The 15,853-nt window shown below is 47.3% G+C and overlaps 1 protein-coding gene across 9 annotated transcripts in view; it reads left to right on the top strand.

Annotated features, from left to right (window-relative positions):
* The window catches only part of LOC124216189 (zinc finger protein 541), a 183,196-nt gene that overhangs the window by 107,985 nt on the left and 59,358 nt on the right, over positions 1–15,853 (top strand). For 8 of the 9 annotated variants that reach the window (XM_046620415.2, XM_046620410.2, XM_046620411.2 and 5 more), the window contains one exon: positions 8,388–8,649. The exons of the other annotated variant lie outside the window; for it this stretch is intronic. In XM_046620415.2, the coding sequence (XP_046476371.1) occupies positions 8,388–8,649 (262 nt within the window). The remainder of the gene's footprint in view (positions 1–8,387; positions 8,650–15,853) is intronic. 9 annotated transcript variants of the gene reach the window in all.

Here is a 15,853-nt window from a genome sequence, read left to right as displayed (position 1 = left end):
CACCACTAGAGGAATATGACTTGTAGGTACGTACGTATGCCGCAAGAGCGTACATGAAAAGTATAACTTTTTCATTTCCGCGTCGCTTCCGCAGCGGCGGAGTGTCACGTCGGTTTGCGGGGAATATCTTTTCTACGCGAGGTTCTTGAATAAACATGCGCACCACCCTCGCCGAACGAGGAGGAAGACGGCGCCATGTATAAAAGAGAGATTCTCCTCGCTAGCCGGGGGGGCGGGCCTTCCGAGCCTCTGACCTTAACCACCGTCGGCTATACGTATATAACATATAACTCTGTGTGTATAATGTGCATTTATACGAGTACCGGTGGGAACAAAAGAAACCGCTCCGGCAGTGATAAGACTAGGGCACGGCATCCGTCTACATTTAACTTAATTACCCTTCACGCTCCAAGTTCTCGCATTATATTGCAGAGAAAAGAATACAGGTGACAGTAAAAACTAATTAGAACTGTATACGTATATTACACGAAGAATATTTTACCATGGTACATGTATACAAGGAACCCCGTGAATTTCTCGCTGATTGGAAAAATGCTCATCCTTTCGTCTAGTTTCTCTCTCCGTCGATTCGGAAAGAAGGAAAATTATCGCAGATTTTTGCCTCGCGTTATAATCAAGCAGGCGACGAGGTCGAAAATTTTTCACATTCGCGTAGCTGAGAATAGTAGGGCGTGTTTGCAGGCGTAGGTTTATTGCGGGTAAGACGTGGGCAGCAAGGGATGATACGCAGGTATAAAACGAAGCTTAACCGCCGAAGGGGTTGCTGCACGCCTCTCTTCTCGTTAAGTATGCAGCAAGTATTGGGAGGATACCGACTGATTGTCAGAGGCGCAGCCCTTAGGCATGAAAAGTATGTCGCAACGACGACGACGACGATGACGTCCCCCTCATCTGCATTTAACCGTATCCCTAGTTGCCTACCTCGTTATCAATTACCGGTCAATGGGTGGATGAACGCGTTTCTTTGTTTATTCTACTTTTTTCTTATTTCCATATCTCTTTGTTACGCGGCGTCTATACGCGATTACATGCAGTTTTTATATCCGCATTATTTTTATACTTCCGTTGATGAAATCTAGACCCGTGAGGAAGAGGCGGTTACAGGTCCGTACGTACGTATCCGTGTGAGTAAATAAAAAGACCCAACCGACGTTTGGCGGGCTATAAAGAGAGAACCTTTGGGGTTGTTCAATGGCGTGGGTGGGTGCATAACTCCGTGCGGATAGAGAAAGCTTGACTTTCTTTTCGAGACGAGAATTACGACTCGTAGGTAATCCGTAAGAAGGTGACGAAACACAATAATGAGAGAAAGAGAAGCAAGAGTCGGAACGATCGTTTTCTTAATTACAAGCTTCGCGATTAAGTAACCCTTATTTATGTGTATAATACTCGTATACTTACTTACTACTGACCCATGTAAACTCTCATTGTCAGCTTGAATAACCGTAAGTTTCGGTACTATCGTACATGTCGAAACGACTCGACTTGAGACGTTGCGGTACGTTTGCCAGCAAATTGTCGCGAGAACTGGAGATATGTACTATACGTATGTATATATCTCGTCGGAGAATAAAAATCAAATCATAAAAAATGTTTCCTCATTTTTATAATCGTTATATTTACCGGTTTAATTGAATTTCGCGAAGCTTGTGATTTTTCTCATCCGCGTAACATGATTTAAGGTATATAGGTACATACCTACCGTAATATCTCTCTCTCCCAGAGGCAAATTTAACATCCAGAATTCGTTCCGGATTTTGTATAACTTTATCTGCGTATTGTGATTATTATTTTCATTGTACAGCCTACCTGCGTGACTATGTAGGTATTCAAATAATATATACAGGTATTTAAAGTATATATTCTCGCTTGTATTATACGCCGTTCCACGGAGATGTGTACAAGCTATGCGATTCACACATATATATAATATTTTTTAATACGCGTAGGTATATTATTAAAGTGAAAGATCGACGAGGCGTGAAGCGCGCGGGCTAAAATGACGCCTACGTAATTTCGTCCCTCGTCCCTCGCCGCGGTTCTCCGAGAGAATGTATCGTCGAGCTTACCCCCGACACTCTGCATATTTGAAAAGGCTTTGCGAGGTTAGTCGATTAAGGACAGGGTTCGGCCGGTTTCCACCTGACGCACGCACCACTCGATTTAATGTCGGTGTAATTTATTATTTTCACAAGTGAAAACGCCACGTGTACGTTTATATTCTTATTTTGTTCGATAGAATTTTTACAAGAAAAATCCGTATCGGCAAACGCTCGCATTTTTTAAGATTTAAACTCGCAAAGATTGATTATCGGTCCTATGTCTACCTATAGATTGTTGTCAGAGAACTACGAAGATCGAAGAAGTGGCTACCCGTACGTATAATATAAACAATCGATCGCGTAAAACCATCCACTTCGCTTTGCTCTACAACAGGGCGGGATACCCAGACGCGGAACTTTGCAATTCGGTTTCGCACAGTCGTATAAACTTTAACCGTATAACGGGAGCATGCGCAGGTGCATTTCGCTACTACGGTTTATACGTCGTATATGGCCTGATCCTCGTTATCGAAAGTTGTAATTTTAACCATACGGATAACATAATGTAATGATAATTATACCGACCTTAGCGCAATTTTAATACTTCGGTCGCAGGGGCGAAATAGAAAAAAAAAACGCGGCATTTGTATGCCTCTCTTCCAGAGGACAGACTTGTGTTTTTGATTTTTGATTTTTTTTCTTCTTCGCACTCTTCTCCACTGTCGTATAGGTTTATTTGGCGAATCAACGAGGGAACGATGTCGGCATAGTACGCGACGACGAGGCGCGGGCTCCATACCCTCGCTTTCTCGCGTGACTGGGACATTGGCGAGAAGCTAATCGTCCTCCTCGGCCCTGTTATTAGCTGTCGCGGTGGCCGAAATTATCAACGTAACGGGGAACCCCGAGCTCCCCTCCATTCCCTCCATCCCTCTCCCTCCCTCTCTCTCTCTCTCTCTCACTCTCACTCTCACTCTCTCAAGCTCGATCGCCGATTGCACCTTGCCACCTGACGCTCCGCCGTGCCTCGAAACGCAAGCCCTTATAGATCCCCCCTCTCGCTTTTCCCCTTTTAGAAACACGCAGGGCTGGCCAATTAGGCCTGGTAATACAGCTCGCTAACAATAAGTGCAGTGATATAAAGATGTAAGGACATCCCGGGGACACGAAATTATCAGGAACCTTGCAATTTCTATAATATAATCGACGTTATACCTGATAAACTGATTTCATTGCGGTATTTATTTGTTTTACTTTTTTTTTTTCTCTTTCATTCTTTCGGTGAAATTGTCGCGTTTGAGTTGATAATTTTATTTCACATAAACGCTTGTAGGCGTTCAACCTCCGGTATTATTTCAAATTGCGATCACCGCAGTCGAACGAACTTCACTGGCCATTTAAGATAACCGTTTCGTTTCATCGCGCTGCAATGACATTATTTGCAATACGGGATTGCTAATTTGGTGCCGTGCCTATTGAAGTATTCGTACTTACACGATACTACAAATCTATTAGACATGGCCGTACGTAATCGCGAACATTTTTGTAGATCGTCATCATCGAGACGTTGAAACCTCTCGAACGTAACTTAATTCCTCTTACTGTAAGAGTTTAATCAGCATTCCCATAAGTGCGTGATCATCCCCTTACAACCTGATTTACAAATATCGTTATACAGTTCCAAAACTATTGATCCGGTTGTAACGAAATGTAATTTAAAACTTGACCGGACGTCGTAGTTATCTGCAGAATAAAAAAAAAACAATCAAAATCGATTCGATAGTACCGGAGTTACGAGCAAACATACGTCAGAAAGATTCATATCATGTTGTCGAAGAGAAGGAAAACTAGATACCTGTAGACGAAATGTTACCGAGCGAGGAAACTCGACGAGCGTTTCGTCGCACGGAATGAAACGGCCGAGTATATATGTATATACACACCCACACCCACACCATGTACATGTACATATACATATATATATATATATGTATATGTATAGCAGTAGGTATCCGGTGGACGGTGGGCAGTTTGATTGATCGCCTTGTTCGGTGATCAATGTCTTTCCCCCTCCTCCTCCTCTCCGAAAGATCTCGGCCTCGCTTTATCATCCCCTCTCGCTCTCACCCTCCCTCCTCTTTGCTTCCGCAAATTCAGGCCTGGAATACATAACCGATTCGCAAGTGTTCAATCAGGACGCTTCGCACAGGTAGACGCGTACTCGGCTACCTTGCACATCCAAAGGCCGGTCCGGCTCCGGCATCGATCGGATCTACCCGAGCGTGTAACGGACGTTGCATATTGCCGTAATCTGCAGATGCGCGATCGGCCCCCGAGCTTTGACGGATCGCTTTTTCCACCCACGCGTAGCGCGCGCATGACGTGTGTGAAAAATCTTGGAAACGATTAATTACTTTGCCGCACCTCTTGCGTACAATATATCGTATCGTATCGCATCGGGATTTTTGTTTCCGCCCCCGTCCTCCCCGCCTATCCGTTTCTTTGGAGTTTTCGTTTCTTTTCCTTCGTCCCTCGTGACGCGAGATATTCTCGTCACGTACGTACCTCTACGCATGGATAAATGGGTTTTGCGCTCTGCAAGACTCGAATCGTATACGAAGAAAGATGCGGGGCTCAGGTTTCAGGACTCGCGGTGGCGAACAATCGCGGCGGTATAACTTTCGACTCGGCGATTATAGAATTACCCTAGAGTTTCGTCTCGGGACGCGGAGCTATTGCATCTTTCGTATTTACACACACGCATGCCCGATAAAAAGGGACGATTATCGATCGCATCCCCGTTCTCTTCCCGTCAAATAAGCACAGCTAGGCGGAATCGAATCGGATTAGAACCGGCCGCTGATTTTCTATAGCCGCACGCGACATTCCCGACTCCCAGCTTTTCCTCCTCCTCCTCCTCCTCCTTCTTCTTTTCACAAGAATTTCTAAGCCCTCTGAGCTTCCGTCACGTTTCAGGCTTTGACGGGTTTTCCCACATCTCGCGTCTCGCGGCCGCGGTCTCATCGTGGTAAATAAAATCTCGATACAACCGGACGGATGTTCCATGCGCGCGTGTGTGCGCGTATATCGTGTGTGAGTATGCGCGTGTATGCACCCATGTACGGTATGTTGACGCCGTTGTAACGTCCCGTGGTATTGAATATTTCGCGGCTGCTGATAGGTGCTGCTGGGTAGGTACAGAAAATTTCACCACCGCGCTCTGCAGGGTTCAAGCGAAGCGTAAATTTCCCAACGAATCGAACGCCGACGACAATGGACAATCCACCTCTATTTTTCCTCTCTCCTCTTCCCTCTTCCCTATTTTCTGCTCCACTCCTTCCACCGAGCGAACCCTTCGTCGAAATATATTCGAGTATCCAGCTTCAACGAGCCGAGGGGTTCGCCCAGCAATCGGCACCAGCTTGACCAATTATTACGCGAATCGGCGACGCGTTCATCCGGAGAACAACCCGGGATTAAAGGCGTATTTCGGAGCCTTTTGATTGGCGTTGATCCCGTCGTATCCTGGCGGATATAACGCTACGATTATCTGCCCCATAGACCTTGTAGAAGATTATCTTTACGGATACTCAGTTTACGAAAATCTGCAGTCGCTGGGTCGACTCGTTGGAATATACACTGGAGAAATTTCATTTTTTACATTAACTGGAAAAATTCAGTAAAACAGGTTTCGTTAAAAAAACTGTTTGAATATTGTTGGAATTATGAAAAACGAGGTACGCGTAACCATTTTGCGCTATCGTCGATCCTTTTTTGGTTATTGCAACGCAAAATCAGTTTGCGAGGTTTACTCTACTTTTTTAGCTAAACAAGGCTTTAACGTCGATTTATTGTTGCACGAACATTAAATTATCGCAACAGTTACAAGAAAATATAGCAACAGCGATCGTAATGAGAACGAATAGTAACGGACACTAGACTTTCCGGTAAAGGCTAGAAAACTAATTTTCATTTTTTACCTGGAACTATATTTTTCGATTCCGGTAAAAAATGATAATAATTAAAGACCGAGCGATAACCGGAACTAAAAATTTCTCTCAGTGTAGATTGGAGCTTCGTTATATGGCGGCAGTCGATTGCCTCGCTTCTCGGCAGACTCGTTTGCGCTTTTTATTCCTTTTCTCGTCTTGATAGCGAAATTCGGGCTTCTAAGGAGCGATTCCGTGCCAGCTAGCTTCTCCATTTGCACCTCGCCGAGTTTAGGTACACTGGGAGAGCAGAGGCGCGGGCTGAGATTCGGTTTCAGGGCGGAGTTACGGTCCGCAACTCTTGGGAGGCTGACGAGTATTTGCCGTTGTTTACTCAGCATCGGCTTCTCGGGCAGCTTCTCGCTCCACCTACAGCGTCTTCCAACCCCATCGTTTTCTCCAGCCTTCTCGCTCCTTCTCGCTCCCTCGTCTCGTTCTTATCCTACGCTCGGTCGATGGTTCCGGACGACCTCGACTTTTTATTGCCTCGGAACATTTTCGTCAACAACTCGGTCGTAAAGTCAAACGACGTAGGAAGAAGCGCGGAAAGTTGACGCGAAAGGATTCCAGGGGCGGTGCAACCGCTGCCTGCCGGTAAAAGTTATTGCTAATTCTCTCCGATATATATATATATATATATATATATATATCAGGGTAGTCCAAGGAAATCTAGTTATTTTATTTCAAAGTCACACGTTTGATAGTTGTAGGAATAGGAATGTGAGCGGTCAATGTCAATATCATATTTAGTGGCTCCTGGACGTTATCTTACATTTTCCATTTAATCAACAGGCGAGAATAATTTTAGTTGTTTGTGAATCTTGTAGCTCAGTAATGAAGCAATGTACACAAATGTCTGATACATATCTTTCCATGGAATTCAATGCACTAGAAAACAGGTTTCCCGTAATATTTTGATAACTCAAAAAGAAACTCTGTCCTCAATCAGGGATCGAACCGTACCACGGATCGTCAGCGTTTGCCTTACTCCGGCATTTCGGATTACCGGCAGGAAGTGACGCGAATACGAATCCTTGTCAGCACGTCGAGTAAACAAGTCGGATGTTCTAAGTTGGAACTCGGTAGTAACCCCATCATCGATCTTTATTGCTGACTTTGGCGGGAGCGCCGCTGCGTCTTTGGTGGTTATCTTATTCCCGAGGAGGAGGAAGAAGAAAACTTTTCCTCTTCACTGGAGTGCAGGAAGAACTCTCCTCATCTCCACGTACGTGCGCCGGCCACACAATTTTATCGTCTCACGTACGCGCGTCGCGTATCAAGGGCCCCGACTTTGGCTCCGTGTGCCGTTTGTCATATTTTACTATATTTGTATGCCCGTTCGGACATCGCGAAAGTGCGCATCGAAATCAAACGGTGTGTCGTAGCGATACCGCGACTACATCTCGCAGCCTCGCATGGGTTTCCCAGCGCAGGGTTTCGCCCATAATATTGATTTCACGTGTTGTCGGGCGGACGATGATAGAAAAGCGGCTGAATGCGTAACGCACTTGCGTTAATATTTTTCATTTCCCATCCTCGAGTCCCTCGGTCCTCGAAACGGTGCTCGACCATGCAGCAAATTACATATTATACGGCCGTTCGACGGAGGAGGCCAATTAGCGAGATGGAAAATGGTTTGCAGTCGAGAGTAGGCGGAGAGATGAGAGTCGAGTAATTCACAAAAAGGTATAATAATAACAACCATGCACGTACTACACACAGGTACGTACCTACGTAACGGAAAAAAATTTAATACGCCTGTCTAGCGTACGTGCGTACGTATAATACGTTATACGTACCATAATTCAACGAGTATACGCGAGTTGGAAATATTCCGATAAAAATCCACTCGCCGTGCATACACCGACCAATATCGGATTTTATTGCTCGGATATGAATTCGGCTTTTGAACATTGTTCCCACGTTACCGAACTCTGCGGATCTGACAGAGGCCTAGTAAACACACGGACCTACGGCCGCGTTGGCAACAGCAAAAGAGGGCGAACGGTATTGACTGTATTTGATTATGGCGTAACGACGCAAAGTCGGTCGCATCTGCACGTGCGTTCCGTATCATGCTCGTGACCCGGAAGCGGCGGGACCTTGCGTTATTTTGCAAGGAATTCGAGGATGACGCGACGACTTGTGCAGAACGCGTTATCGGCAGGTGTAAGGACTGCGGAAGTTTCGATCAGCGAATACCGGAGCACTCTCTCTTGCGTAATTCGTCCCCTGAACTTGGACCCTCGTGAATAATCGAGCGTCGTGTCTCTTGGATCTCGAACGTATCTGATACCTTGGATGCCTTCTTGACCCCCGACTCGTCTGATTTCAGGGTCCGGTCGGGGAGGTGGGTGGCGTGAGACTGCCGTTGCAATCCCTGCACGGGTATGGCTCCGTGTTCATGTACTCGGCCTCCATGAGCAACGGGGAAGCCGGTGGGGGCGCCGGAGGCGGGAGTACCGGGGAGGTTACCTTGAGGCTTCGCGAACCTGAGGACATTCCTGAAGAGGTCTTGGCCCGGCTCGACGACACCGCTACTCTCTCCATCTCGCTTCAGGGTGACACTGTCCTCAGATTGGGTGGCGCCGGCACAGGTAAGTCGGTACCGCGTACCTACACGGACATCCTTTCTTGGCGTTCATACAATCCCTACTACCGACGCACCTACCGACATCTTTCCCAGACTAAAACCCGCTGTGAATGCGGTGACGTAATCGCGGAGAAGGGTTTGAGTCTGGGTAAGATGTCGGTAGGTGTGCCGGTAGTAGGAATCTGTAGCCGGAACCGGCCTTGTATTAATTATACTTTTCTTCGTGCAATTTTATATCCCTCGTTTTCAATTTTCACGCCTATCGCATCATCCACCGACCCTTCTACGTTATTGCAGGATAGCAATTAATCAGCTTCTCTGTATCTGTATCTCACGGATTATAACAGATTGTGAACTGATTTATTTCACCCGGAAGTTGCGATGCCGTCGCTGTTCGAAGTCTGCGAGACTTTCCCAGTTTCGTTCCCCCGTTCATATTTTCAACCAAATTAATCGGTCGATTTGTTTGCATATATATGTCTTTTTTATCCGCCTCTGTAATATTTTCTCCGGCTTTAACGAATATCGACTTATACGGTATACAATGGATACGAATCGATAGTTGCCTGCACACAATGAGACTTTTGCGTCAGCAGTCCACAACCGGAGCACTGATGGGTTACATTATGTATCTTCGTATCGTGCCCCGTCCATCGTGCCGCTACAAAGCGATTCTAGCTACCGCTGCGATGGTGAGAGGGATGGCTGGCGAGGGGAAGGGAAAGGGGAGAGGAAAAGATTTATTGGAGAGGCTGCCTGTTACGACGGGCTTAAGCTTAAGTTTCTCGGGTATATGGGAGGGGGGGGGGGGGGGAGGGACTGGCGATTGATTAGGAGGGTCGTTTGTTGCACGTGAGAAATGTTTTTCAACCTCACGCCTGATCCTCGTCCTACGGTACAACGTTTACAAATTCACGTACCCGTATCATGCCACGCGTTTTGCAAATTTGACACGCACGTGCGTTTTATCAAGCTTACGCATGCCCATGCGTAAAGAAACGTTAATTCACCACTTGCACTATTGTTTATGCTGCGGTTAGTTGTCGTTTGTGAATGTCTCGAACAAGACGAACGATTCTCAATTTGTCTCAACTAGTCGGGAAAAAACGTTTGATAATAATAAACGTTGACGGAAGTTCTTGATCGCATACCGCAGGTACGTTACACCGATTATTTGTGCACATATGCAGTCGCTGGTGTGTTGCAGGTACATATGTAAGTGCGGTAGTTGTTACATAGGCGAACACCAGCCTGCAGGCGATGGCGGGTGGCAGATTTTCTATCCCACGTACCCGAGCCATTATCCTACCGTCACGTATTTCGAGACTTGGTTAAGGGACACGTACGAGGATCCCGGTACCAGTCGAGGCAGGGCGGTTTCGACGCGCCAAGAACTTGGCGAAAATCGTACCTTCGGATACTGCTTGGAGCATGACTGCCATACGTATATTCGTTAGAACCATTCGGATGATTCAGCCTCGATCAAACCGCGTGCACTTTCACCCTGATTCAGGTTGAAAACAAAAAAAAATCAATAAAATAAAATAATCATCCGGGTGAAACCGACAGGGCCTCAATTCGTAATAAGCCGAGTTTCGGGGGATGAAACCACTGCAGCGGGTACGCTCGTAAAATTATTGCGATACTACCCGCGGCGCTGCTAGCACCAGCAGCAGCAACGAACCACCGCAAAACGAAACTACGTGAATTATGAACGCTGTTTGACTTCGTGCCAGCTGTACCCCCGTTGACCGGCGCTCCGGTGGGTGCAGGGCATAAATTCTCTCGTAGCTACCTAACCCGCTCCTCTTCCCTTCTGCTCTTCTTACCCTCGCTGTCCCGGGCATGCGGTGCAGGTGCCGACGAAACGTTTTGCCGACTTATCATGTCTCGGTTGTTGTTTCTTTTGAAAGAGCCGCTGACGTACGAATGAGCGCCGAGTACCCTGGGAATTGGGCGTGTTTTTGAATTGCTACAATCAACGGGATCTTCTCCCTCGGTGTGAATCATAGAGCAATTCAGGTCTGCAGCGTACGTGAAACGGGCATGCACCCGGGTGGAAACTGCAACTTCATCCGAGGTTCGTTATCTAGGTAGGAAGCTCGTAGACCCGTTTGTTAGGTCTTCGTAATAATTTCTTGAGGTTAGTTAAGCCCGCCGCGTTCTTGCTGCGGCAAGATTCCACGCCCAAGAGTATGCGTATATATCTACCTATGTATAAGACGCGGGGGTGGAAATTCTAGTGATTTAAAGATAAATGGGTTGACGAGGTGGAAGTTTATAGTCCGGGGACGATAAATAACATTAAATTACAATTAAAGCAACAAACCTCAGAGTTCCCTGTGGGGTTGGTCGCTCGGGTGGTTGTTCCGCTTTGTTTTCCCGAGTTCGGTCGGTTCGACCGAGGAGGTCGTAAGCCGATTTCGTCCCCCCGGCTGTGGGTGCTCGCTTCTATAATTCCGCGTCCACCCAGCGCCAAGTCTACGTGTGCAGAGGTACCTATATATATCGAATGAAAATGAGAAAACGGCGCCTCTGCAAAGCCACGGGCTTTTCTTTTCCAGGCTGTTGCGAGGCCGAGGCGTCGAAGAAGGTGAGAAGATTGTAGAGAGCGGCGGGAGAGAGAGAGGAGATAAATACGGTCAGAGCCCGGCACTCCGGAGGAAGCGGGGGGCCTCTTGTATATCCTGTTTGTGAAAATGAGGAGGAAAAAGTTGAAAGGAACGGGCGGGAAATGCGAGGCGACTGATGGGCGGAAGAAGAGTGGGAAGGGATCAACTCTGAATGCTTGGATAGCAGTGTCGAGGGTTCTTAATTCCGAGAGAAGGTCCCTTCCATACCTCTTTTCCCCTATCCAACTTCACCCTGGAGTATCGCTACGTAACTGCCGTCTTACGTTATATCTCCAGCGGCAATATCCCTCCGTGTACATCCATGGAAAAGAACCGACTCGACGGTAGCTCGTTGTCACTCGGTGTCAGTGAATTATCGTCCCTGTATTTTTCCAGCCTCGCGATGACTGAAAAATTTCAGTTTTTTCTATACCTTATTTTTTTTTTTTATTCTTGTTTTCCTTTCATCTCGACGCTGCTCGACCCGGAAATCCGATCAAGTCGGAGACTGTCGAAAGTGACGCAACGCCGCGACAGGGAGATGCGGTGGTGGTTTTCTCCGCGACCGGATTCCCGGGATCCCGACGATCCCTCAAATCCCTTGAATCAATCTCGGTCTTACTGCATTCGGGAGTGCGAACCGTGCTTCCGGGAGTCAGGACATTAGCCTGGGAAACCTGAAGCCAATATCGCGGTAAGCCCAAGGCAAATATGTACCGCGGGGTAAGTGCCCACACCTCCGCACGTCGCTGCGCTCGTTCCCTCGTGCAGGTTCGGCACCTATTCTCGATGGATGTATTTAAGTATAACAGGGAGCCGGAGCTTGCTTATCGCCCCCCGGAATCCTTTGAGAACACGCTGCTGAACATCGGGAATTATTCGTACCGTACGACGTTGATCTACGAAGTGGCTTCGGATATACCCTCCTCGTGCGATACCTACCGCAGTTCACTCTCCTTTGTAGTTTTACAGTTTCCGAGTCATTTCTGTGACAAGTTTCCGCGTTGGCAAACGCGGAGGGGTAAGAAGCACATTAAGCCCACGATAAAGCGACCACGGTCCGGCAAGTATGTACGCGTGCGTATGTATGTAATAGTCGGATGGATGCAGTTTGTAGAGGAATCCGGTTCGTTTAACCAACTAATTTAATTACCGTCGCTGCGGCGCGGCGCGGGCAAATGCCTACTTTGTAACTGGTAACCGCGGCCGCGTTACATTCGCAAGTGAACCAAGGTCGCTCCTTCGACCCACGTAATTCCCAGCAATTTCTGGGGTCCCTCGCCGCAAGCTTCGCCTATGGTAGCTACGTCTAGGTACCGAATAATCGTCTAATTTCCTACCGCTGGCTGGGCCGATGGGAGGAAGCTCGAAATTCGCAACCTTTATCCACTTTCTTTCAGGAATCTGCTCATTTCACAGTCGACGGAAGTCGTACGCAGCGGATGGACGAACGGATATCTTCGGTGGCTCGTGGTCCAGGCCACCGTCGACCGCCGACTCTAATACCTCGGGCTTGCCGGACCGGGAACGCCCGAAGGATCAAAACATTTTCGCCCCCGCCCACTTCGACATAGATCAGACCGCAACCAATCGCAGGAGTCCGCGTCCCCGGACCATGGAGTCTGGCCTATGGCGGATGAGCGACCGAGAGACCGAGAGAGCGAGAGAGAGGAGGAGTGAGTGCTCGTTTAAATGTACGAGACACCGCGCCTCTTATCGCATTATGGTAAATACGGGACGGTTATCTGTCTCTCTCTCTCTCTCTCTCTTTCTCTCTCTCTCTCTCTCTTTCTCTCTCTCTCTCTCTCTCTCACACACACCCTCCGCGTCTCTCTCTCTACCTAGCAGGTCCGATATAACGGGAGGAGTGCAGCCTGATTGCAAATTGACTCAAAGTTACCTGAATTATAGTTACACAAAGCGACGGTCTGTTCGTGTTTTTTCTTCTTCCTCGCCGTGCGTTAAATCTTTAAATGTAAAAGCGTAATGCTTTAATTATCGACGTGTACGTGTACGATGAAAGATCGTGAGTTTTTCCCCGGAAATGAGACGTGGATTATCCGTACACAGGTATAATGATTATACACCCGCAATCGGTAAACAATTGGCTGATTATCAATCATCGCTGCTCTAACCACCCTTAATTACGACGTATTAATTATAATCGCGTGATTATTGATCAAGGCACTAATTACTGTCTGTCCCGAAATGATTAGATTATCTTTGTTCCACGCGGCTCAGAGTTATACATACATATACAGCACGGAGATAGACGTATGTATATATAGACGCAGCAGCCTCCAAGCTTATACCCACAATAGCCGTAGCTAGAGTAACTCGATGGGTCTCAAATTAATTTGCAAAGTTCAACACAAATTTTGCCTTGCTGCAGATCCGCCGAAGCCCTCCCCCCTCACCTCTTCTAGCCCTTCCCACCCGGCGTGTGTATACCTCACCCCACGTCGTGAAAATGTTAATAATTACCCACCTTGATTTGGTTTTTCATAGTACTATATTAACCCTGCGACAGAGACCTGTTACGATATCGTTACGTCTGACTTGTGGGTTTTTCGGTATCTACGGAGTTTTCGAATGTTGTAAAAATTTCTATTTGTCAAACGACTGGAAATGTTGTAACGCAAACTATCGAACCGTACTCCTAAGCGGGTTAAAAATGGCCAAGAACGATAATAAAAACAGAAAATAAAAACATAATATGGCAGGCGTAGGGTTGACATTGCTGAGAATCAAAGACACGTTAGTAAGTTATATTTTTTATTTTTTTTTCCCTCGTATAAGGAGTGCCGAGTCTTCGGCGAAGGGTTTGACGTATCGTAGATCTTAACTTTGTCCGCGCGGTCGCGCAGGCTCTGAGTTGGAAATAGAGATACAGTTCTGGCGCAACGCAGAGCAGTCGGCCGACGAGGCGAGGGGGATAGGAAGACGCCGGGATAATGTCGCGAGCTTATGCCGTACGGGGGTTTCGGCTTTTACAGGTACAGGCCCCGTAAACCGGGGAATCCCGCGGAGTCTCTCAAGACTCTTCTCGCCTCGGTGGCCGTCCTGAAACCGGCTCAACGCACTTACTTTTCCGCTATGGGATAAGTTTTGCGATAACATTTCGGCACGAGGGGTGAGGACCCGCCAGATAACGAGGACTCTCAATGTAATATGCATAATCCGTAGCGCCCTATCCGCGCTGACAGCTGTGCTGGTGGGCTGCTCGGCTTCTTTGTCCCGAAGGAAAGTACCAAAATTTAAATTCGATCACCGTCATTTCTCTTTCGTGCGCATTCGACCAGCATCAGGCCGAATCAATGGTTTCGATTCAAAATTTTCCCATCTCCGCCCGTCTAGGAAAGCAGGTGCAACAGGTGAACGTTTAAACGGAATCGCATACAGAAGGTTCGATGAATCGACGTGTGACTAAGTCGTGAGATGGTCAGCGGGCTTGAGTTTCGTCCTTTCGAATACCCAACCGGCTATTTTTTTGTTACGTTTTATTCTCTGTACACACATTACGTAACGTTTATAACTCGCGTATGACGTGCCAATGAAGAATCACTGCAGTTCCGGTGTTGCCCACGCCTCGCGAAATCTTATCAACAACGACTAAAGTAAGGCGCGAAAAGAAAGCGGGGAGCAATATCGTTCGCGGCCGGAAGGAGGGGGGAGATTGAGGGGAGTACGTGACGCGGGGTAGGACAGGACAATAAAGCAAAGGATATTTGCGACAGGATCGATAGCAATTTAGCCACCCTTTGGTATTCCATCGCCAACTGCGACCCCCGTTTTCCCCATCCCCCTCCGCCCTTTTCCCGCCCACCTTCCTCGTCGCGGACTGCCTAGTCAGAACAGAACTCATCCATATACATCGGGAAAATTAATAACCGGGGTTCGTCGCTTGCCGAAGGATATGGACGGGCGCTGAATAAACTTAATACTTCATCCTGCTCTTCCTTCTTCCCCTCGTCCGCGTCGGATCTACAGGCTATACGTGCGAGACCGGTCTACCTTATCATTCTCACCCCCTGTTCTCCGTTCAAGTTTCGCGAAACTTGTTTCGACGCTGCGCCCACCCATCTACGGTATTATTATTCTCGATAGGCTTTTTCTCCCTCCCTTCCTTTCTCAATCTCAATTTCAATTACAATTGCAATTAATTAGGTTACCGGCGCACAATCCTTGCTCGTTTCGTAATTCGTTACTCTTTGCCGTTTTTTAATTATACATTCAAGCCTGAAAATACGGAACGTGGTTTAGTTTCTAGATTCCTTCACATAATATTTCACCGTCGAATCCAACCGACGAGCCAATGTTTACGCTGATCAGAGCGAGCGGCGTAAAAATAATCAATCCCTGATTTTCCATACCGACGTACCTTTCAGCGTGGTGGACAATTAGCCGGCGAAACGTTCACTGAAAACATATAACAATCCGGAACCACAGCGCGCCAGTCGTATCGGCGGACTGACCAGAAGCTGACACCGATAGTTTGGTTCTGTAACTTTTTCGGCGTTTTTCCAATTACGAGGTTGAAGTTGGTAACGTAAAATTAAAAGGAAAGTCTTTTTTTCTCTCCAATGATTTTTAAGA

This window comes from Neodiprion pinetum, chromosome 4, assembly GCF_021155775.2.
Source record: "Neodiprion pinetum isolate iyNeoPine1 chromosome 4, iyNeoPine1.2, whole genome shotgun sequence".
Classification (NCBI taxonomy): domain Eukaryota; kingdom Metazoa; phylum Arthropoda; class Insecta; order Hymenoptera; family Diprionidae; genus Neodiprion; species Neodiprion pinetum.
Note: the sequence above shows the minus strand (reverse complement) of the source record. Positions and strands in the feature narration are given on the sequence as shown.